The 24701-nt window shown below is 47.7% G+C and overlaps 2 protein-coding genes across 2 annotated transcripts; both read left to right on the top strand.

Annotated features, from left to right (window-relative positions):
• The first annotated feature begins 976 nt into the window (after positions 1–976).
• Positions 977–3499, top strand: LOC127765599 (NAC domain-containing protein 58). The gene is made up of 3 exons (XM_052290537.1): positions 977–1424; positions 1519–1835; positions 2353–3499. Exons 1-3 carry the CDS (start codon positions 1259–1261, stop codon positions 3046–3048), a joined length of 1179 nt encoding a protein of 392 aa, XP_052146497.1. The 5' UTR covers positions 977–1258; the 3' UTR covers positions 3049–3499.
• Positions 3500–18346: 14847 nt separating this feature from the next.
• On the top strand, positions 18347–20269 carry LOC127767214 (ricin B-like lectin R40C1). The gene is made up of 4 exons (XM_052292479.1): positions 18347–18744; positions 18854–19360; positions 19470–19698; positions 19948–20269. Coding segments are annotated over exons 1-4 (1047 nt in total). The 5' UTR covers positions 18347–18435; the 3' UTR covers positions 19950–20269.
• The last annotated feature ends 4432 nt before the right edge of the window (positions 20270–24701 follow it).

Here is a 24701-nt window from a genome sequence, read left to right as displayed (position 1 = left end):
CAAAATTGTTAATTCCGGACCTTTCATTCATAAAACTGCACCAAAATAAAGGTGTGAAAACAAATAAGAAATTACATTCTTGACACTTCCAAAATGCCCTTAATTAATCCTAAGAAACAGCAAGAGAAATGATTTTTTAGTTGCTTGTCTATAATTCGAGCTTAAAATCTTGCGGTGAGAGTTTACATGTATGGGCTAATATTCATTAACAAGTATGAACTAATAAAAGAAACACATACTACTATAGAAATAGTCATCACTATTGATTCACCACAGCGGTACTATTTGTTGGTTCCTGGCATGAACCCACAATGTGATAAGATCCCGCAATCACAGCCATGTCCTAAGTTAAAAACAACTTTGATAAGGTAATTAATTATAGACGTGTTGTAATCACGTCGTTTTTCAACTAGGGATGCGCGGGTCATCTTTTCGGTTTGTGACCGTGCTCTATTGTATCTTAGCACCTTGGTACCAATTAAGATTTTCTTTTCAGCAACTGTGTTCCTGTTCACTGTAACCAAACTTCTTTTCAATCTTTAACAAATCTTGGCCGGTTTCTCGGTGAAAAAAAAAGAAAATATAGACACGAGTTTGATTCCATGGCGCACATATTCCGAGGTGATATCCTCTTCGGACGATGCAAAACGGCCGCATGTAGGGATCCAGTCCGTTGGATATGCCAACTGGCCGAGAAATTCATCCCCCACGCGAAACCCCCCAAATTAACCCCAAACCGCCTCCACATACATCGGACGCCACCGCACCACGCCACCAACACGTACACGTGGCGCGGCCACGGAGTTCCACCGGCCGACGTCAGGCGCGCCTGACCCGGGGGGGCCCACCCCCGCGCGCCCAATCTCCGGCGCCATCACGCCGGGCGCGAGGAATAACGGACCAAACCCACCCCCCGCGCTCCCCATCCTGCCCCCGCGAAGCGCCGGAAACCACAGAAAAGCCGCGCGGGTGGCATGGCATCGCGGCCACGCATCATCACCCTCACCACCATTCACCGCCAACGCAAGCGGACAAAAAATCTGCGCGCATAAAAGGAGCCCCTCCCCTCCCGTCCCCAAAAATTCGAGCCCTCCTCCATCTCTCGCCTCCTCTTGATACAAGCTCGACCCTGATAGATCTCATAGATCATAGCTGAGAGGGGATCGAGTGGCTTGATCTTGGAAGTGAGCAGCTATAGCTAGATAGGTTTTGCTTGTGCAGGGAGGTGTGTGTTGTGTGTGGGTGACTGCCGGAGACGATGGTTCTGTCGAACCCGGCGATGCTGCCGCCGGGGTTCCGGTTCCACCCGACGGACGAGGAGCTGATCGTGCACTACCTCCGCAACCGGGCCGCCTCCTCGCCGTGCCCCGTCTCCATCATCGCCGACGTCGACATCTACAAGTTCGATCCGTGGGACCTCCCATGTTAGTACCCACCCTCACAGCTCGCCGCGATCGATCGATCACTGATTTGTAATTAATTTCGTTGGTGATCGACTTGTGTTTTGATTTGCATCAGCCAAGGCGAATTACGGGGACAGGGAGTGGTACTTCTTCAGCCCGAGGGACCGCAAGTACCCGAACGGGATCCGGCCGAACCGCGCCGCGGGCTCCGGCTACTGGAAGGCCACCGGCACCGACAAGCCCATCCACAGCAGCGGCGGCGCGGCGACCAACGAGAGCGTCGGCGTCAAGAAGGCGCTCGTCTTCTACAAGGGCCGCCCGCCCAAGGGCACCAAGACCAACTGGATCATGCACGAGTACCGCCTCGCCGCCGCAGACGCCCACGCCGCCAACACCTACCGCCCCATGAAGTTCCGCAACACCTCCATGAGGGTAAGCAAGCTCCATCTACGTTACCTAGCAGCCAGATTCAAATTATCTAAACCAAACAACTTAATTATGAACAAACCCTAGCAGCTGGATCTTGCTATCGATGGAGTAGAGAGTAGATCGTCTATTATTCATCTCTGTCTGATGTGCTAGTGCACTTGCACAGTTGCACACCGTGGTTTTTTTGGGTGGTTGTTTCTGATGATCGATACGTGTTCGTCGGCACGTCAGTATTATCGCATCGGTTTGTGCCTTGCCAATGGACGCAACTCGCTGCTTTTAGTGTGTCTGTTTTAAAGAGGGTGTTCTTTAGGCAATACTTGGCATGGTTGCGCAAGTCAATAGATCCGACAATGATAGCCACGATGCGTACGTGTTGATGACTGGTTCATCTCTGCATATGCGCGCATGCATACTCCCTGAAATTAATCCCTTCTATTTTTGATACTCTTAATTTCTTAATCATATAGTATATGCATCCGTGTGATTGATCGATCGATGTGCGTGGATTTTTGTGCAGCTGGATGACTGGGTGCTGTGCCGGATCTACAAGAAGAGCAGCCACGCGTCGCCGCTGGCCGTGCCGCCGCTCTCCGACCACGAGCAGGACGAGCCGTGCGCCCTGGAGGAGAACGCGCCGCTGTACGCGCCGTCGTCGTCGAGCGCCGCATCCATGATCTTGCAGGGCGCTGCCGCCGGCGCCTTCCCGTCGCTGCACGCCGCCGCCGCCGCTACGCAGAGGACGGCGATGCAGAAGATCCCTTCCATTTCCGACCTGCTCAACGAGTACTCGCTGTCGCAGCTCTTTGACGACGGCGGCGCCGCCGCCGCCGCCCCCCTGCAGGAGATGGCGAGGCAGCCCGACCACCACCACCACCACCAACAACAACACGCCCTCTTTGGCCACCCCGTCATGAACCATTTCATCGCGAACAACAGCATGGTTCAGCTCGCGCACCTGGACCCGTCCTCCTCTGCCGCCGCCTCGACGTCGGCAGGCGCCGTCGTCGAGCCGCCGGCCGTCACCGGGAAGCGCAAGAGATCATCGGACGGAGGCGAGCCGACGATCCAGGCGCTGCCTCCTGCTGCCGCGGCGGCCAAGAAGCCGAACGGTTCATGCGTTGGTGCAACTTTCCAAATAGGCAGCGCCTTGCAGGGATCGTCACTGGGACTGAGCCACCAGATGCTGCTCCACTCTAACATGGGGATGAACTGATAGCTCGTTCTTCGTACATAATACCACAGCCTGATTAAACACTGAACATAATTGCACATGGCGAATTGATGATTTGAACAGTGAGGTCTATTTCGAAAGCAAATAGGTCCAAAACGATAGATTTAAATAGTAAATATATTGGGAAAGAAATTGTACTTAATTTGTACTTGTGTGGACTAGCTAGGTCGTCCGATCATGCATAGCTATATAGTTTGTGGTGTGTATACATTTTTTCTCATGGTACTATACTACTGTGTACTAAGCTAGCTCAGTACTAAAGATTAATTAAGCTAGATAGGGGTTGATAAGACTTTGAGATAGACCCACTAGAAGTCTGGAACATGAGATCAAGGAGAATGATGTCAAGATCATAAAGCCGGATTTATTGCTCATATTCATGTAAATCAATCAATAAGTGATTCTTTAATGGCAGCCACTCATTTTTTTTAAAGTTTGTACTGTTAATTAATGTTAATTTGGTGGGGGTGATCACTAATTAATCACCACAGCTACCACCTGCTCCAAGAATAGAATTACTTCATTCAGAAGAAGGGGAAATACTAACAAACGGTTGGAATAAATTAAAGAAAATGTTTTTCTTTGAGAGATAAAGAAAAGGATATGGAACATGGATATTCAATAATTGGCTAAAGATAGGCAAGTTGTGGATGGTACGTAGTTTTCAGTTCAGGTGGTGGATTAGCCTTTTCCTGCTCAAGCTTTCTTCATATTGGTGAAGAGGCTTTGTCCATGTAGAGAATCTCTTGTCAAGCCAAAGCATCGGAATATCGCCATACACATCAACAAGCCAAAAGAACATCAGTGTCACAGAAGAAACAAAAACCAGTACGTTTTGGCGGCTGCGAGTGAGATTGACACTTTAAATTTCAGTGCAGCTCACCTGGAACCATAGATCATGGTCTACTTTTCTCCATCACAGGTGAAGAAATAATTACATTTATCATAGTGGATTATATTCTACTCCAGAATCAAGACTATACTAATTCTAGCATCGGAAGAGTCAAATCAGCGGAATGGGGCCGTTTATCTTAATTAGCTGGGTTGTTGAACTGTGTATTGAAGATGACTAGTATAGTACTATTCGAACTGTTTTGAAAGGAATAATTAACTATTTGCCACTCTTACAAGTGGTTCTAAAGGATTTGTCACGGAACCCAGACACATGAGAACCCACGTATCATAGACAGTGAGTAGCAAATTATTAATTGACACATCTTAAAGTGACAAATAATTAAATATCCCGTTTTGAAATGCAAAGTGACTGTTCTGCAGAAGAATAAATATGACCTTGAAAACTGTACTGCTTGACATAGGCCTGGTTTAGTTCCCAACTTTTTCTTCAAATTTCTAACTTTTCCATCACATCAAAATTTTCCTACACAAAAACTTCCAACTTTTCCACCACATCGTTCCAATTTCAATCAAACTTCTAATTTTAGCATGAACTAAACACACCCATAGTCGATATATATATAGAGAGAGAAGTAAACAAACAAACAAATATACAGGAGTAATGAAAGTACAAACATCCCCTGCAAGACGCATTTTTTATTGTCTTGCAAAAGATGCAGTCCACAAGTACATAGTTTATTACAAAGCTAATTATTTTGGATATAAAAAATGATGCAAAGTCGTTGCAGACTCATCTCAAAAACAGATTAGAATTTTCGGACCTGATAGAGTGCACAGTGTCGGCCAATGCTGCAAGTGGGGGAGGCTGGCGATAGACATACGGATGGAGATAGCTAGGTTAGGATATGGTGAGGTGAGAATGGTGAGAGCTAGCTAGGTTAATCGAAGGAGTGGGCAGTTCATAGGATCGTGAGTGTTCTAAGGGTTAAAAATATATCGGATTATCTACTAAATAGTCTACTGGATAATCCGATCGAATAGTTTGTATTATTTAAATATTAGCAATGGCAAGCACCTCCGTATCCGCACCCTGTTATCTAGATCCGACTATATCTGTCGGATTTTTAAAATCCCTATCATATTTTAATATTTTTATTTCGGACAAATATAGAGTGGATATTATCCGATCTATTTTTACTCTACTAAAAAAGTTTATCCAGAAGTAAAATTTTCCATGCTGCACACGCAAGCACGTCTAATTACCTACCAAATCCCTGTCTAGCTTAGTCAAGGCCTAAAATAACCATTTCGTCTCTTGCTTTGTTTCCCATGCAGATGAGCTTTGAAAAAGTAGTAGTAACAATCGTGAAACTACTGGAATCTCTCAATGAAGATAACGGACAAAGAACTCGTAGCACAGTATTACAGCTTTCACCGTAGATCCAGAGTATATTCCAAGTCCCATTATCCTTCTAGTTTCCAGTTTTGGCATCTCGATCAATTAGACAAACTTCCACGCATCTCCTAACAAAACAATTAACAAAGCTAATCGTCAATCAGAAATGGGCCACCTGAGAGTTCTCTCTGATCAATTAAATTCTGACAAGCGGAAGTTCAGTGCATTCTCCATCTACTAGGCTATTAAGAATTCGGTATTCCATCCAGGCCGGAGTGCCAATTCGTATATATTTTACAATTGAAGAGCTAACATTGCGGTGATGTTCTACCGGCTACTGGAAACGGTCCAGCACACTGCGATTTGTTTCTGGCACCCAAAAGGCAGGTCAAATTCTTGTAGCTAGGCGAGGAAGCAGAGATCAAAAGGGCCCTACTTTGACACTAGCTAGAAAATTTGATTGCTTTTGAATGAAGCATATTATATGTTATCTTAGAGGGTTAAACTTATCAGCTACATGATTGTTGTCCTGCCTTTCCAATTAGAATGTAGTAATCAAGGTGGAAAGCTTGAGCACGCGTTTATAATCGAACCTGTCCTGCTGCCTCAAGAGTAGCAGTAGTGGGAATGGGAATAATTAATCTTTTTGTGATGGCTGGTTTATGTTTTTTCTAGCAGATCGGATGACATGGTTGATTGGTTGGTGCAAATAAACTACCAGTAGCAAAGAGCATGTGACAGCATTGTTGTAGGAGTATTAATTTATTAGCATTGGAGATGCATGCGATTTCATATATTTACTGGGAAGAGAGTGACTTGCGTGGATTACACCTCCCGGCTTTTCGAGGTGAGCCAAAAACACCTGGACCTATTATATATGCCGGTACATTATAATGGGATGAAGACGAATGAATGGATTTACATGATTCAGGTTTTTGTTTGTATATTTTTGCGTGGAAACACCCGTTTTTTGGTGGATTGGTTTATTAGTTACTCCCTCTGTTTCAGGTTATAATATGTTTTGACTTTGGTCAAAATCAAACTGCTTTAAGTTTGATCAAGTTTGTAAAAAAAGTAGTAACATTTTCCACCCCCAAGACAAATTTATTATGAAAATATATTCAATTATTGATTTGATGAAACTAATTTAATATTTTAAATATTACTATATTTATCTACAAACTTAGTTAAACTTGAAATAATTTAACTTTTACCAAAGTTAAAACGTTTTATAACCTAAAACGGAAGGAGTAACGTTTTTTTGGAAGTGCGATGATTATGGAAGAGAACCACTTCATTTCGCTTTTACAATAGTAGAGACTAGATATCCTTAAATATACTCCCTCCGTACCTAAATATTTGACACCGTTGATTTTTTTAAATATGTTTGACCGTTTGTCTTACTAAAAACTTTTGTGAAATATGTAAAATTTTATGTATATATAAAATTATATTTAACAATGAATCAAATGATAGGAAAAGTATTAATAATTACTTAAATTTTTTTGAATAAGACGAACGGTCAAACATGTATAAAAAATCAACGACGTCAAATATCTAGGGACGGAGGGAGTATTTTATAGCCTAATTAACGGTCTAAAATTTTGTTTGAATCACATATTAAAATCTTAGTGAGTGGATCTGGGAAGAACTCCTTGCAAAATAGCATAAGCATTTCATCTTTATTGATATCAAAATTAATCTTTCGGTCGGTCTTGTGTGGACTCAATTTCGGCCCACTCTAGTGATTCCAGTCCAATGCGCCGGCAGAACACGACAGAGACCAGCCCATAAGAATGTTCTGAAAGAATAGTTCGATTGGCCCAGTCAAGTCTGGGACGTGCGAAATGGTTCTCAGACAGAGAATAAGTCTACTTTGCATTCCAAATCTCTTGCCCTTGATCGAATCACGTCCCTCAACCGACATCCCCAATCCAAGCTTCATCAGCAACAAGTGCCTAGTGGCAGCAGCAGGCCATCCTAGTCATATGTTCGTCTTCCGGCGGCCTGCATGAATCGCCGGATTACTTCGTCGTGCATCTAGCACACGTGTTTGCTACCATTCACGATTGCTACCCACTCTCGTCGTTCGCACCTATCACCGTCTTTCCCGGTCACACACGTGTTTGCTACCATTCACGATTGCTACCCACTCTCGTCGTTCGCACCTAAGTGCCTAGTGGCAGCAGCAGGCCATCCTAGTCATATGTTCGTCTTCCGGCAGCCTGCATGAATCGCCGGATTACTTCGTCGCGCATCTAGCACACGTGTTTGCTACCATTCACGATTGCTACCCACTCTCGTCGTTCGCACCTATCACCGTCTTTCCCGGTCACACACGTGTTTGCTACCATTCACGATTGCTACCCACTCTCGTCGTTCGCACCTATCACCGTCTTTCCCGGTCACACACGTGTTTGCTACCATTCACGATTGCTACCCACTCTCGTCGTTCGCACCTATCACCGTAGATTTGGGCTCGCTCGCCATTGTCGTGTTGCTGCCTTTCCCGGTCACGTCGTCAGCGCCGTTGCTGTATATGCGAGGCGAGGCGAGGCGAGCGAGCGCGCTCCCCCTCTTCTCTCTACCACACATGCTTCAAGTGGCTAGGAGGGCATCCTCCCTTTTAAGGAGGTCCCCCTCTCCTAGAATAAGCAAGGTGGTACTAAACTCCACATGCATGCCATCCCATGAGGTGGGCTTTTGTGATTTTCCAAAGAATTAATCTTCGAATGGGCCTTAGCCCATCTATTAATTCCAACAATCCCCCATTAAATCTCAAAATCCCACTGAGATTTGCCTTTTCCAATGTACTGTTTATATACCAGTGGTTTGATGGAGACCGATTAAGATTGAACATCCACCTAGAACTCCAAGCTACACTTACTTACAACTTGAACAATGGACTACGCCTTGAATTGCAAGTCTTGTGCAAGCAAGTTTCACTTAGAGTCTTATCTGGTACTAGACCGTCTGTAGACTACCCCTCGGGTGGAGCGTATAAGTCATACTCCTAGGTCTTTAGTAAGCTTCCTAGAAGATTCACCCAAAATCTTCATAGACTGCGACCAACAGTCAAGCTTACAAAGGTGAGTTATTTCAAGAATGCTCTGCAGGACAGCATCTTCGCTAATTAAAGCCAACAGAACTCATTAAGGCATAGCCAACCTGCCTTGCAGCTCACGAAAGTACATGCATCTTCACTTAGAGAGGGTATAGATTGGTACTCTCCTCTAGTTTACTAATGGTTTGTTTTTCCCAGGTTCTAATTTACGGGATCTCTGATCACATAGACTAGGTTACCACTATAATATAACTCACATGGGTCTCAAACCCATCTCTTTCGATGCATTATCTATCACATTTCGTGATAGTCCCTTCATGAAGGGATCTGCCAGGTTTCTAACTGTTTGGATGTAATCCAACGTTATAACTCCGGAGTTTCTTAATTTCCTGACAGACTTCAATCGTCTTTTCACATGTCTAGACGATTTCATATTATCCTTAGAACTATTGACTTTGACAATTACCGTTTGATTGTCACAGTGAATAAGGATAGTCGGCACCGATTTTTCAATAATAGGTAAATCCATTAATAGATCACGCAGCCATTCTGCCTCAACAGTAGCAGTATCCAGTGTCGTCAGTTCTGCTTCCATGGTTGACCTCGTCAAAATAGTCTGTTTGCAAGACCTCCACGAAACAGCACCACCACCCAGTGTGAAGACATATCCACTAGTGGCTTTGATCTCATCCACATCATAGATCCAGTTAGAATCACTATATCCCTCCAGTACCGTAGGATACCCAGAATAGTGAAGCCCCAATTCCATAGTACCTTTCAGATAGCGCATTACTCGCTCAAGCGCACGCCAGTGATCATCTCCTGGATTAGAGGTAAACCGGCTCAACTTGCTCACAGCAAAGGAGATATCAGGCCTAGTTGCACTAGCCAGGTACATCAGCGAGCCAATAATTTGAGAGTATTCCAGTTGATTCCTAGCAATTCTCTTGTTCTTGCGAAGCAACAAGCTAGGATCATAAGGTGTTGGAGAAGGCTTACTATCAATGTAGCCAAAGTGATTCAAGATCTTCTCCACATAATGGGACTGCAAGAGTGTAATCCCATTCTCACCTCTAATTAGCTTAATGTTTAAGATAACATCAGCTACTCCCATATCCTTCATATCAAAATTTTGATACAAGAATGATTTAACCTCATTTATCACCTCAAGGTTTGTCCCAAATATCAGTATGTCATCAACATACAAGCACAGAATAACTCCCTCACCCCCACCATGGAGATAGTACACACATTTATCTGCCTCATTGACTGCAAAGCCTGCAGATGTCAATGTTTTGTCAAATTTCTCATGCCATTGCTTAGGAGCTTGTTTCAGACCATACAAAGACTTCAACAATTTGCACACTTTGCCTTCTTGACCTTCAACTACAAACCCATCAGGTTGATCCATATAGATCTCCTCATCCAGCTCTCCATTAAGAAAAGCTGTCTTAACGTCCATTTGATGAACGGGAAGACCATGTGAGGCTGCTAGGGAAAGTAGCACACGAATTGTGGTCAATCTAGCAACAGGTGAGTAAGTGTCAAAGAAATCTTCGCCTTCTTTCTGAGTATAGCCCTTAGCAACAAGCCAAGCCTTGTACTTTTCAATAGTACCGTCAGGCCTGAGCTTCTTCTTGAACACCCACTTGCACCCCACAGGTTTACACCCATAGGGTCGCTCTGTCACCTCCCAAGTCCCGTTAGCGATAATGGAATCCATTTCACTACGGACAGCCTCCTTCCAGTAGTCTGCATCAGGAGATGCGTATACTTCTGAAATTAACTTAGGAGTGTCATCCACGAGGTACACAGTGAAATCATCACCAAAATACTTAGCCGTCCTTTGACTTGCATATGTTCAGTTTGTTCAGGTGGTGTGATTGAATTGGGAATTATTTCAGAGGGTTGGCTAGAACTACTATGTGTATCCTTCATTGGGAAAAAGCTCTCAAAGAAGGTAGCATCACGAGACTCCATAATTGTACCAACATGCATGTCAGGTACCTCAGATTTAACTATTAAAAATCTATAAGCAATGCTGTGGTGAGCATATCCCAGAAAGACACAGTCCACAGTCTTAGGTCCAAATTTGCGCTTCTTCGTTATTGGTACATTGACTTTCGCCAAGCACCCCCATGTGCGCAAGTAAGAAAGTGATGGTTTTCTCCCAGTCCATATCTCATATGGGGTTTTGTCCTTATTTCTGTTAGGAACTCTATTTGACACATGATTCGAGGTCAATAATGCCTCCTCCCACCATGCCTTAGGTAATCCCGCGGTGTCCAACATGGCATTCACCAAGTCGGTCAGTGTGCGGTTCTTCCTTTCAGCAATCCCATTAGACTCGGGAGAATAGAGAGGTGTCCTCTCATGTATAACGCCATGTTCCTCACAGAATAAGTCAAACTCGTTTGAGAAAAACTCTCCACCATGATCAGACCTAAGTCTTTTTATCTTTCTGTTAAGTTGATTTTCAACTTCTGCCTTATAAATTTTAAAATAGTCTAGAGCCTCGTCTTTCGTTTTCAACAAGTACACATCACAAAATCTAGTAGCATCATCAATCAACGTCATGAAATATCGTTTTCCACCCTTCGTCAACACCCCATTCATTTCACAGAGATCTAAGTGTAGAAGTTCTAGAGGTGCCAAGTTTCTCTCCTCAGCAGTCTTGTGAGGCTTGCGAGGTTGCTTTTATTGCACACAACTATGGCACTTAGAACCTTTAACAATGGAAAACTTAGGAATTAAACACATGCTGAAAAGCCGAGACATCAAGCCAAAATTAATATGACATAAACGTGAGTGCCATACATTAGCCTCATCATCCACACTGCCACAAATATGGTTCACAGACTTATTGCAGAAATCAGAAAGAGAAAAGCGGAACAGACCTCCGCACTCATAACCTTTACCAATAAAATATCCATGTTTAGACACGACTACTTTATTAGACTCAAAAACCAACTTAAATCCGTCTCTAGTCAGACGGGAGCCACTAACAAGATTCCTGTCGATAGAAGGGACATGCTGCACGTTCTTCAGCTGCACGATCTGTCCCGAAGTAAACTTCAGATCTACCGTGCCAACACCATAAACAGAAGCATGTGACCCATTCCCCATTAGGACGGTGGAACCCCGTGCGACCTGATAAGAAGAAAACAATGAGATGTCAGCACAAACATGTACATTGGCCCCTGTATCAACCCACCAATTAGTAGACTGATTAACTGAAAAAACAGTAGGTAAATTACCATACCCGCTTCCATCTCCAGTGTTGCCAATGGTCACATTAGCAGACTTAGAGGTCTGCCCTGCAGGTGCCTTCATCCCCTTGCGTTGTGGACACTTCCTGGCCAGATGGCCAGGTTGACCACACACAAAGCAAGTCCTCTCATCCTGATTAGGATTGTTGTTATTGTTCTTCTTTTTGAAGTTGGTGGTCTGCTGAGCTTTGTATTTCCCCTTGCTCTTGTTCTGGGCCTTGTGCACAACATTGGCAGTGGACTGCCCACCATTGCCCTTAGACGCGACATCTTTTTCCCGAGCTTTCTCCTCAACATCAAGAGACGCTATCAACCCCTCAACGGAGTATTCCTGTCTCTTGTGTTTGAGTGCAGTACCGAAACCTCTCCAAGATGGAGGTAGTTTCGCAATAATGCACCCGGCCACAAATTTGTCGGGTAAGACACACTTAAGGAGTTCGAGTTCCTTAGCCATGGTTTGTATCTCATGAGCCTGTTCGACTACAGAACAATTGTCAGCCATCTTGTAGACATGAAACTGCTCCATGATATACAGATCATTGCTAGCATCAGTAACACCGAATTTAGTATCAGTGCATCCCACAACTCCTTAGCGTTGGACATATGCATATACACCTTGACCAGACGATCGCCAAGCACGCTAAGAATGCATCCCACAAAGAGAGTAGTGGCCTCATCGAATTCTTTCTGCTGATCAGCGTTAAGAACTCCCATAGGCTTGCCAGTACTCACCCAGAAGCATTTTATAGCTGTCAGCCGCAGGGTGACCCTGATCTACCATCTCTTAAAGTGCACACCGGTAGGCATCAGTGCATCGGCAAAACCAGCCATAGTAAAATCACAACGCCTATAATAAGGTTTTTGGATTGTTGAGAATATAGGCATATAATGATTTAATATATTCCATAAATAAATCATGAGATTACAGATGTATACTAGCATTAACGCATCATTAGATCTACACATGTAAACTAAGCAGTAAAACATGAACAGATCAAATATCCGCAACATGTCGATCACGTACCGAGGTGGCGGAAAGACCGGTTGCTCGGCAAGAACTACTCGCGGTTGCGAGCGTCAACGAAGGCGCGCAGCATGCGAGCGGAGAGGAAGGCGAGCCGTCGCGGACGAACAGGGAGCAGTCGCGCGAAGCGCTTCCTAAAAACCTTATTGCCGCATTCTCCCGGTGCAGGACGTCGAAGGCAGAGGTTCCGGAGACCTACTCTCCCGATCGCAGATGCACGCCGGCGAGCGGAATGGAGTAGTCTACGGGCGACGGCGCAGCACAGAGGAGGAGGCAAACCCTAGATTGATTTCGTGTGTGTTGCGTGAAGGCGGCGGCACGGTTTATATAGAGATAGATCGCTTGATCAGGGCTCCCGCACGATCTCCACTCTATGTAACTTATCCGGACTCCACGCCGTTTTCACGCACCGGATTTTTCGGAATGTTTCCAACAACAAAACAAATCTGAATTTTCCTGCAGCAAAACAAAACTGTAAAAGGAGGCTGCATCTGTGCAAGGGTGAGGAGCCAATTTTGCGGACCATTCGACGCGTACGTCGTGCACGCGCTCCGCCTGCCCTGCTAGGCCAGGTGAGGTGAGCGAGCGCGCACGTGTATTCCCCCTCTTCTCTCCACCACACATGCTTCAAGTGGCTAGGAGGGCATCCTCCCTTTTAAGGAGGTCCCCCTCTCCTAGAATAAGCAAGGTGGTACTAAACTCCATATGCATGCCATCCCATGAGGTGGGCTTTTATGATTTTCCAAAGAATTAATCTTCAAATGGGCCTTAGCCTATCTATTAATTCCAACAGGTACTGCGGGAGACGCATGTTCCGCCCCACCACCGCCACCGCCATGCTGCCCTTCCCGATCGAGAGAGACGAAGAAGAGATGTGGAAGGAGAAAAGGGTTGTGCTTGACATGTGGGGTCCACTGTTGTATATGTTTTGCATCTCTCTGACATTTGGGGCCATGCACTGAGTTAGTGATTTTGACCGTGGACAACTTGCCACGTCAACGAAAAACCATTTCTCAAACCACCGAAGGAGTATAAAACTATAAATTGCATCGGTTTTTAAAGTTGACGGATCTATTATACTCAGTTTTTTGTTTGAGGGGAGCGATTCGATCCACGGTAAGATATGACCGAGGGCAAAATAGACTTATTCCTTCTCAGACAGGCGGCATGGCCCATGGTAGCCACCCAACTTGTTTTCTCCATATCGGCCCATAGTGTTTGTACTCAGTATGTCGGACGCTCCTTGGATGGGCCGTTATGTCGCCAATTTTGTGGAAAAAGTATGGAATAAGTTCATCCGAGGTCCCTTAACTTGTCAACGAATCCGATTTTCGTCCTTCAACCCCAAAACCAGATACAACGGATCCCTCAACTATCAAAACCGGTGCAGATAAGGTCCCTCAGTGGTTTAGAGAGCGGTTTTGGCTGACGTGGCATCTACGTGGCGATTTTGACTCGGTCTTTATCTGACGTGGCGCTGGCGTGACGCTTACGTGGCAATTTGATCCAGAAAAATAATAAAATTGGTGGGACCCACATGTCTGTTTCACACACAAAAAATAATAATAAAAGGTGGGACCCATGTGGGCCTCACCTATCATCCTCACTGCTCCCTTCTTCCCGCTATCATCTCTCTCTTCTTTCCTACGATGTGGACTAGGGAGGCGGGCGGAGTGGGGCGACGGCGGCCGGAGCGGCGGCGCACGAAGCAGGCGGGACAGCCGCTCGCCGGTGGCCATCTCGATGATCTCCAGCCCCTCCACCTGCTTCGGCTGCTACCACTGAGACGGGAACGGTGACGGAGCTGAGGCTGACCTCGTCGAGTGCTTGCCCGGCCTCGGCGTTGCCGGTATTTGGTCCGACGACAGGCACGTCACGGACCTTCGATGGCGTCGTGTGCCGGTTGCGGCTGCGTCGGCCTCGCTCGCGGCTGGAGCACTAGACGAAGACCCCCCCCCCCCCCGGCAGCTGCTATCAGCGTGGAAGACGAGGCGCGTGAGGTGACCTCGTCGACTGCCTCTGGCTCAGACCACTCATCTGGACCTACTGAACCGTCGATGAGGCCTCCGACCACTGGCTGCGGATGTACGGCCACCTCATCAGGTACGGCGAGGACGGCAGAAGCCTCGTCAGGGTGATGAATCTGCACTCCGTCGCAGCAGCAGCCGCCGCCGAAATCCGGTGGTTCGTAAGTGTGTAGAGCGAACATTTGTTTGTCATGATGCATCAGTGTGATGTGAGCGAACATTTTGGCACTGAATTTTGTTCAAATTTCAATGGGATTTACTGAGGGAAATAATGGATTGTATCGTGAGTAGAATTGTAGAAATAGAATCAAACAGCAACTGCAGCAAGCAGTTTCCAATCCCTGTGAAGTCGTGGAGAGGGGAAGGAGAAAATGGCGACGTGCTAACCGTTCACTTCCGGAAGCTGGCGGCCGACCAGATCAAGGGCGCTCGACGCCGACGACACTCTCCTCCACAGCGCTGCTTGCGTCCCGACGCCCCGCTCCCACGCCGCCGCCGCTAGTAACTACTGCTTGCGCCCTGGGGCCCCGCGCGCCGCTGACACCCTCCTTGACACCGCCGTCGCTTGCACCATGCGGCCCTGTGAGCCGCCACCACCCTGCTCCCGAGCCGCCGACGCCCAATCGACGCATCGGTGGCCCGGTGCCCTCCTCAAACCCATCACCATCGGTGTCGTCGTCTTTGACAGTGGCGGCGGGGAAGCAGGTGGGGAGAAGCGGGAGCTCGCCCGCCACCACTCATGGCGAGGACGCCATCGAGGTCGGTGAGCGGCGCGGAGGACGGTGGAAACGGTGGCAGGGGCCGCGATGGTGAGGTGTGCGTCCTTCTCCTTGCGGAGGATGCTGCTCCTTTCTTGCCGGTCGCCGGCCGCCTCCTGCGCATGCGCCCCGCTCCTTTCCTCCCTCCGGCCGGCGCCCGCGCGCCGCTTCTTATCTCTGCCAGCGAGAGGAGGGAGGAGAGGGGAGAGAGATGAAGATGACGAGAGATGGGGAGAGAGGAGGAAGAAGATGAGGGGTGAGAATGACATGTGGGGCCCATGTGGGCCCCACCGTTTTTTATTAATTTGTATATGAAACTGACATGTGGGCCCCACGGGGTTTATTTTTTTTCGGTCGAATTGCCACGTAAGCGCCACGTCAATGTCACGTCATATGAAGACCGAGTCAAATTCGCCACGTAGGTGACACGTCAGCCAAAACCACCATCTAAACCGCCGAGGGACCTTAACTGTACCGGTTTTGATAGTTGAGAGACCCGTTATATGTGGTTTTGGGGTTTAAGGATGAAAAATCGGATTCGTTGATAAGTTAAGGAACCTCAGATGAACTTATTCTAAAAAGTATCGAGCCCAATATTGTTGGGCCAGAAGCCATCTCCAATTGTCCACCTGTACGCCCGCACGGCCGCGAGGAGGGTGCTGGCCGGGACGATGGGTGCCCGGGCGTTCGGCCGTGTCGCGTCATCGCGTGGAGTGTGGAAGTACACGAGTAGTCGAGTACCACATACTGTCATCACGTAACCCCAATCATTCCCATGATCACGGCCCGTTTATAGACAGAGCACACCTTCCACAGTTTTCACAAGAAAACGTTCCTCTCTTTCGGGACGCCACGTCCGCTGCTGAGCCATCGCCCATCGAGCCTTGCCTTGACGTGTAGTGAGCTGGTGGCGCTCGCTGCTCGCCGCATTGGGGCGTACTAGTACTACGCACAAACGGTTGGAGTTTATCACTAAGAGCATGTACAATAGCAGGCTATAAACGAGCTGCAAACATATTTTAAGAAGATAAATAAAGAAAGAAGAGCAGCTGTAGCATGGGCTCTAAGACATGGTGTGTATATGACATGTGGGACCAGATATTAATAATGTAATATGTAACTATTATATAAATGAGTTATTAGATTAGTTATAGATAAATTAAAGCTAGTAGTTGGCTATACTATTATACTTGCTCTAAGATAATCGTCGTTGCTTAGTGCTCGCGGCGCAATCATGGTGTCCGCTCTGATGTCTGCAAATCGCAGCAGGTAGACTTTACGAATAAAGACAGGGAGAGGGGAAAAAAACTGAAAGTTATAAAAAAAAAGGAAAAGAAAACTGAAAAGGTAAAGCAAAGCATATGGGTGTAGTACGAACGTTCTGGGCTCGGAGAGACACGCTGCGTGATGGCAGTACTACCGCGTGGGCGATGTGAGGAATCATACTGATATACACTGTACGATCTTATCCGCTCGCGAGAGTACAGTAAAATTTTTTTTCACTCCGGCCTTTATCAATCGCCGTACGTTCAATCGGCGTAAGGTGGTGTGCCCCTTTTGGATCAGAAAACGTGCACACTGCGATCCGTGGAGTACTCCGGTAGAATGAGATGCTCTTTTGTGTATCCATCTCTGAAAATCTCAATCGTGTGCCACGGTAAAATCTGTCGGCAAACGAGGAAAGCGATACCTCAAACTCGACGATGGGCGTCGCCGTTTTGCTACTTTTGCTGTAGGCAGTGGAGGTGGGAAGGCTGATCGGACGGACCCGCGCTCCGATCGGGAATCCCGCTTTATTTCTCGTGCGCGAATCATGCCATGTGTCGTCGGGTGCACGCATCAGGCAGTGATCACTCGTCAAACATGCATGTACTGCACCACACAATAGACACTTTCTTTTATTCCGAGATGGACAAAAAGCACAGCAAACACTTTGTTTAATGTGAGAAGAAAAGCTCAGTCTTTCCTCTTGATCTTCCATCCTTCCCCCTCTTTGTTTATACTCCTCCATATCTCTGTCTGTATGAGGCTTGGACATGTGGCGAGCAGGTGACAAGCACACGTACGTGAGGGTAATATTAAACTTCGCCCAAGCTGATTAGGGAGAGAATCACAGAGTGCTTGATCCCCTTGGCCTGGGCTCACAAAGGCAACACGTCAAACAGGTTATCAGTGATGCAAATACTAACAGCTATCTCTCGACCATCCTAGATGTGCAAACCTGCATGATAGGAGTATTGGTTTGTCCAAGAGGCAAAACTACTGAACAGTATCTGTAACAACTGTAGTACATGATACATTGATACGGCCGGTTTATCCTCTGCCTTTTTCTTTATTTTTTCCTCACACGGTGCTTTACTAGCGTGAAGCCAACGCGAACCGATTACCGGTACTCCAAATGACCTCACTGCATTTCTTTTCATTTGAAAAAATGTTGTCGTTGGCAAAACAGAACACACTCTCGAACAAATACACTTCACCCGTTGGGTTGATGGGTTCCAAGTGAAAAATCTCGTCCCAGTAAAAGCTGGGCATACTGCAAACGACAAATTCTGCATTACCTTTAGGAAGGGTTAGATTTTTCTTCGACAGCAGGTGAGGCAGTAATCAGGTCAAGCGTGTGAGGCGTGAGCCATCACTTGGTACAGATGGGTTCCATTTAACCAACCGATCGTCGCTAATCAACACAGCTCATCCGTAATCACGTAATCACGCCCAGCATCCAGAACGTTCCTCCGGTCTGGACCCCACACGCCATGGACACGAGGCACCCCACACCACACCACGCGTTTCGTCTCACCCGGGATTTTTTTTTTTCCTTCACTCCAAGCAGTAAATCAGTAACAAATGGGCAGTAAATCCCTTCTATAAATGGGGACCCCCAAGGAGGCGCAGCTTCTCATCGCCTCGTCTCACGTTTGATCCATCACACTCACACAACACAACCCTTCCCAAAAACCTCCCGAAGAGAGCAAGATGTTCGGCTTCGGGCACCACGGCCACCATGGCCAAGACCAGCCGCCCCAGCACCACGGCGGCGGCGGCGGCGGCGCGCACCAGCCCACCTTCAAGATCTTCTGCCGCGCCGACGAGGGGTACTGCGTCGCCGTGCGCGAGGGGAACGTCGTCCTCGCCCCGACCAACCCGCGCGACGAGCACCAGCACTGGTACAAGGACATGCGCTTCAGCGCCAAGATCAAGGACGAGGAGGGCAACCCGGCGTTCGCGCTCGTCAACAAGGCCACCGGCCTCGCCATCAAGCACTCCCTCGGCCAGGGCCACCCGGTACGCGCGTGCCGTGAGCCATCTTGATCCGTGGCGCCGTCGCCGTCGGCGTTGGTTTTGCTGACTCACTCTTTGTGTGATGCGTGCGTCGTGGTGGTGGTGGTTTCAGGTGAAGCTGGCGCCGTTCAACCCGGAGTACCCGGACGAGTCGGTGCTGTGGACGGAGAGCGGCGACGTGGGCAAGAGCTTCCGCTGCATCCGCATGCTGAACAACATCCGCCTCAACTTCGACGCGTTCCACGGCGACAAGGACCACGGCGGCGTGCACGACGGCACCACCATCGTGCTCTGGGAGTGGGCCAAGGGCGACAACCAGTGCTGGAAGATCCTCCCCTGGGGCGACGAGGCCTACGCCGGCGGCAGCGCCAACGCGCCCCGCGGCGGCAACGAGCCCACCGTCCGCATCTTCTGCAAGGCCGACGAGGGCTTCAGCGTCACCGTCCGCGGCGGCTCCGTCTGCCTCGCCCCCACCAACCCTCGCGACGAGTACCAGCACTGGATCAAGGACATGAGGCACAGCAACAGCATCAAGGACGAGGAAGGCTACCCCGCCTTCGCCCTCGTCAACAGGGTCACCGGCGAGGCCATCAAGCACTCCCAAGGCGAAGGCCACCCTGTAAGCATCCATCCTCACTACTAGTACATCGATCTATCCTTCTTGATTTGCCTGTTAAAAGTGATGAACAAATGCCATGGCTGCTTGTTTGTTTGATCCGATCAAACAGGTGAAGCTGGTGCCGTACAACCCCGGATACCAGGACGAGTCGGTGCTGTGGACGGAGAGCCGCGACGTCGGGCACGGCTTCCGCTGCATCCGCATGGTGAACAACATCTACCTCAACTTCGACGCCCTCCACGGCGACAAGGACCACGGCGGCGTCCGCGACGGCACCACCGTCGCGCTCTGGAAGTGGTGCGAGGGCGACAACCAGCGCTGGAAGATCGTCCCCTGGTGTAAGCTGCCTCATCCCAACATCGCTCGCTGCAACTTGTTTACGAGCACCATTATCAACTTTCTTGATGAGGAGTAGAAATTTTTGCACATTGATTTCACGTAACCGACAGCAACAAGGACGTCATAGAGTGGCCGATAGCTTACCTGCCATCTTTTGAATTGTTAAACTTGCTACTAGTACTAATGATCTCGCCGAAAAGAAAAAGGCTGATATGATGATGCGATCTGGTTGTTGCCTATGTTTGCAGAAATGCGGTGTGCTGGAGCTGCATTGGTCGTCGCCGTGATCTGTGGAGTTGGGAGAGTTTGCGCCCGTGGCCTGCTGCCCTCTGCCTTTGTTGCTAGAATAAAAGTCGTGTGCGATGATCAGTGGTGATGGTGATGGTGTTGTGTCTGTGTCCGTGTGTAATGCTTTTAGTCGTTTTCTCGAGTCCTGCTTTTGTGACAAAATGGGGGTGAGAGGAGAGGTGTCGTTTCCGTGAACTACCTCGAAGGCGTTTGGCCTTGCAGCTTGTTCTTCAGATGTTCGGAGTTTCAGACCTTTTGATGAGTACCCTGCTTTATCATTTATCAGCCATGTGTCTAGTTCGATCAATATGCATCCTTTGAAGTGGCTTTGGTTTGTCTTTGAGGATCAAGATCCTGTGCAGTTGTTATTGTAACTGTAACTTAAGCAGTTACATGTGCATCACATGATCTAGAATGGAAGGCCAGGATGTGAAGTGGTACTGTAGCAGAGATGTACAATTATACCTGTACTGTAGCAGTCATCTAGAGCCACTGGATCTGAAAACGGATGGCTATGATTGAGTGCAGTTGCTATTGTGCAGTTACAATAGCAACTGCATTTGATCTCAATCCGTCTTGGAGGATTAAGGATTTGATTGCTGTCTGATGCTCGTTGCTCGTTCGGAGGTGCTCTGGTGAATCTTTGAGGATTGGCTGGACGAAATGCACCCTTGTTTAGTGCGAACCATGCAAATGTCTTGGAACATGGTGGACATGAAAATGTGGACTACCGGGACCATGGATGCCTGCATTTTACCTGAACCTTATCCTTATTTTCGTGGAGTTGTTACACTTCTTAGAATGAAAATCATTCACCTGACAACAAATTCACAATGCCTATAGGATAGGATTAATACAAGAGTCCATACTGAAAGAACTTCACAAAGAAAACAATGGTATAGCGCCTCATGCATGCGTGACGAGTGTCTCGTCGGAATGCGGGAGACAGTAGCAACTAGCACGCGACGCGGATAGCCTGATCCGGTTTGATACTCGCTGATATCCTCACCACCTGTCACCTGTCTATGACCATATTGATGCAGGAGAGCCGGTGTCCGTGGCCGCCGCGATCATTGCGGCCTACTACTCCCGTACTTGTATTCAATGCGCAAAGAAAGATTGTTTATTCAATTATTGCCGTCAAGCTACCCACGATTAGGGATAAACTTTTATTTTGCGAGGGATTAGCACAAACATTTAGCGTTTGCTTTTCATTGTATTGCATTCTGTACCGACTACCCTGGCCTACTACTGTTTAGTGGCAGGCAGGCGTGTCTGTGAAAAGCTGATTCCATGATTCTCACGTGCTAGTCGGTCCCTCGGTGCTTGAATGATGCCCCAAAGGATTCCTGCCCCGAATATGCTCTCAAGGTTGCAGCGGACAATAACGAGGTCGCCCCGGTGGCCAATCGTCGATGGCCACTATAGTCCCAAGACATCATGAGATCAGGTTTCAATATATGGGGGAATAAGTTCACTTTGACTCCTTTAAGCAGTGATCATTCGTAACATTCAACCATAATACCGGATATTTCGACCTCTTAATTATTAAAACCAATGTAATTTGTCTATCTTAATGATTTTAAAGGACGATTATGCTGACATGACATCTACGTGACAGTGTTAACCTAGTCTGTGAGGATAACATGGCATTTAGCAGGCATTAGAATTAAAAACATATATGTCGGACCCATTCATCATTAAAAAAAATTTGTGAGGTCCTCTCTCTCCCTTCTCTCTTTCTTGGCTGTCTCCAGCCGGACACCACGACACCCTTGGTGGCGTACAACACGCTTCCCGCACTCGCACCGGCACACCCATCCATCCGCCACGGCGCCTCGCCGACCACACGCCACACGGCTTCCAGGTCGTACTCCTCGACCGTGCGGTGCGTGTGGACCCGCCGCCGACGTAGATCCAGTCACCCACGACAGCCGCAACAAACTTCTTCCGCCGGAAGAGCGTGGGCGTGCACTCTCGAGCTGCGCCGGTGAGAGTGGGCGAACACTGAGCCGCCGCAATGCAGTGGGGGCGGGGGCAACGATAGCGCGATGACCTCAAGCATGGGCGTAGAGACGTCGAACCGGAGCAGCGCCTATTGGATGCAACCGTTCTCGGAGATGGAGAGAGCGAGGAGGGAGGGGTGGAGGTAGGTGTGGGCGGCAGGGTTGGCGGGGATGCATCACTTGACGAGCCACGAGACTGCTGCTCCTGGCCAACACTGTCGCTCCGGCTCTCACCCGCCCGCCACCGCTGCCACTCCAGATCTCCCCTGAAGACGACCGAGAAACAGAGAGAGAGGGGGAGGAATGAGGAGATAGTGGATGACATGTGGGCCCTAAATGTCAGTGGGACCCACGTGTCGATGGGCCCATTTTTTTAATGACGATAGGTCTCACATATATATATTTAATTCTAATACCTTCTAAGTGCCACGTTGATAACAATCCGGCCCAGGTGGGGTTGGCCGAGGCCCAATAACTTAAGGTTGTCCGGACCCCAACAGTTCATTGGCACACCCACTCGGGGAAATGCCAAATCTCCCTAAAAGACTAGTCCAATAGGGGAATGGTGGCTCTCTCAGAGGCTCACACATGGTGGCTCTCTCAGAGGCAGGGGCGGTACCACCCATTAGGCGGGGTTGGGCGGCCGGCCCAGCTACGGCCCGCGCCGCCCCAATCCTCCATATCCTTCTTGGGCCGCCTACCACCACATCCAATTCACAATTGGCCCATAAATAAGCAGCCCAAGTGTCCAAATTTAATCATGCGTATGTGATGCTTTCCTGAGTCAATACCTCGACACTACTCACCCACGTCCCCTACTATAGTATAGGTAGGTGCCTAATGTTTTTCTCTCTCTCCCTTCTAAGCAAAATAATAATCATCTTATTCTGGGTATGCGATATCTTCTCATATATTTATTTTTTAAAAGATATCTATTAACCATGCTTTATGAATTGACTCATATTTGCAAATTGATATTTTTACTAGTATCTTTTTATTTTACTAGTATCTTTTTATGTATGATGAATTATGTATGGCGTAAAAATTATTACTTTATTTTAATATTTTTGTTTTTTGTTTTCCTTAATTTATTGATTATACTATGATTACAATATAAATATGGTATTTTTTGTGTTTAGTTGTTCTTATTGAGACGAGCATCTTCGCCCCATCTTTATTTTAATCCTGCGTCCGCCACTGCTCAGAGGCTCACACGGTCGCCACCCGACTTTCAGAGGCTCGACTTTTGCATCTTTGCCAACGGGTAATAGTGGAGGATGTCCTCATCATTCCCACCCCCTTAAACAAGGGCTCAGCTCTGATACCAAATGATAACAATCTGGCCCAGGTGGGGTTGGCCGAGGCCCAATAACTTAAGGTTGTCCGGATCCCAACAGTTCATAAGCACACCCACTCGGGGAAAGGCCTAATCTCCCTAAAAGACTAGTCCAATAGAGGAAGGGTGGCTCTCCCTTTAAGGTGGCTTCCTCCTCCCAAGCTAAGCAAGGTGGGATTATTCAGAGGCTCACACGGTCGCCGCCCGACTTTTGCGTCTTTGCCAGCGGGTAATAGTGGAGGATGTCCTCATCACACGTCAACATCACAGGCCATATCAACCTGCCACGTAAACGCCACATCAGCAAAACCGTCATACAAAACTGTTAAGGGAGTAAAATTGCACCAATTTTAATAGTTGGGGGTTGAGATAACTGGTATTATGGTTTGAGGATATGAATCAGACTTGGTCACTAATTAAGTGAGTCAAAGTGAACTTGTTCCATATCTAGGGACCAAAAGCCCTAGGAAGATCTCTACTCCAACGGTACAGCCACACGAGAAGGCCAGATTTGTTATGGCCCAAGGCCCAAACGACTAGGACTATAACGGCCTACAGAGTAACAGATACACAAAAGTGAGCGGAAGGAGTCGGAATAAGTTCATCAGCTGTCCCTCAACTTTACGTCGAGTTTGTATAACATCCCTATACTCCAAAACCAGAAATATTCACCCCCTAAATTATGAAACCGTGCAATTTCAATCCCATTACAGTATGGATCTCTGGTTTCACTGACATGGCATCCCAAGCAGCAAAATAAAAACTAAAAAAATTGTGGGACCCATATGTAAATCTCTTCTATGTTGTTCTCTCCTCTCTTCTCTTTTCTTCTTCCGGTGCAGATGGCTTGGCTTCCGGTGCAGACGCGGCTTTCAGCCTCGCCGCCGACGGCTTGATTCAACACAGATCACTACCTTTTATTTTGTTTATTACTAGGATGCTACGTTAGAGAAATCAGATATCCATACTGCCATGGGACCAAAATTGAACCAGAGATCCATACTACCATGGGACCAAAATTGCACGATTTTGTATAATTTAGGTGTGAAGATTTCTGGTTTGGTGTTTAAGGATGTCATACAAACTCGAAGTAAAGTTGAGGGAAGGCTGGTGAACTTATTCAGAAGGAGTCGCATCGGCCCAAAAGTATTGGCAGAAGATCTCTCGTCCGACCCAGATCCATCCACACAATGGCCCAACAAATTCTCATACGGGGACGGCCCATAGAGAAGGCAATAGCCCAATAAAACCTCCGAATCCACGCGATAGTTTGCACGATGGTGAAAAGTGAAAACGCCACCGGCGCATCGGCATGTTACATGCAACTACGACAGCGAAGGTTACGCAGTCGCCTCCCCGCTACCGTCCAGCC

The sequence above is a fragment of the Oryza glaberrima genome, chromosome 3 (assembly GCF_000147395.1).
Source record: "Oryza glaberrima chromosome 3, OglaRS2, whole genome shotgun sequence".
Classification (NCBI taxonomy): Eukaryota; Viridiplantae; Streptophyta; class Magnoliopsida; order Poales; family Poaceae; genus Oryza; species Oryza glaberrima.
Note: the sequence above shows the minus strand (reverse complement) of the source record. Positions and strands in the feature narration are given on the sequence as shown.

Bases quoted from the DNA above. Each gene is read 5' to 3' on its own strand.
- LOC127765599 (XM_052290537.1), top strand. From the start codon at position 1,259: ATGGTTCTGTCGAACCCGGCGATGCTGCCGCCGGGGTTCCGGTTCCAC. The intron at 1,425-1,518 runs GTTAGTACCCAC...GATTTGCATCAG, and splicing joins CGATCCGTGGGACCTCCCAT to CCAAGGCGAATTACGGGGAC. The intron at 1,836-2,352 runs GTAAGCAAGCTC...ATTTTTGTGCAG, and splicing joins TCCGCAACACCTCCATGAGG to CTGGATGACTGGGTGCTGTG.
- LOC127767214 (XM_052292479.1), top strand. From the start codon at position 18,436: ATGTTCGGCTTCGGGCACCACGGCCACCATGGCCAAGACCAGCCGCCC. The intron at 18,745-18,853 runs GTACGCGCGTGC...TGGTGGTTTCAG, and splicing joins CCCTCGGCCAGGGCCACCCG to GTGAAGCTGGCGCCGTTCAA. The intron at 19,361-19,469 runs GTAAGCATCCAT...CCGATCAAACAG, and splicing joins CCCAAGGCGAAGGCCACCCT to GTGAAGCTGGTGCCGTACAA.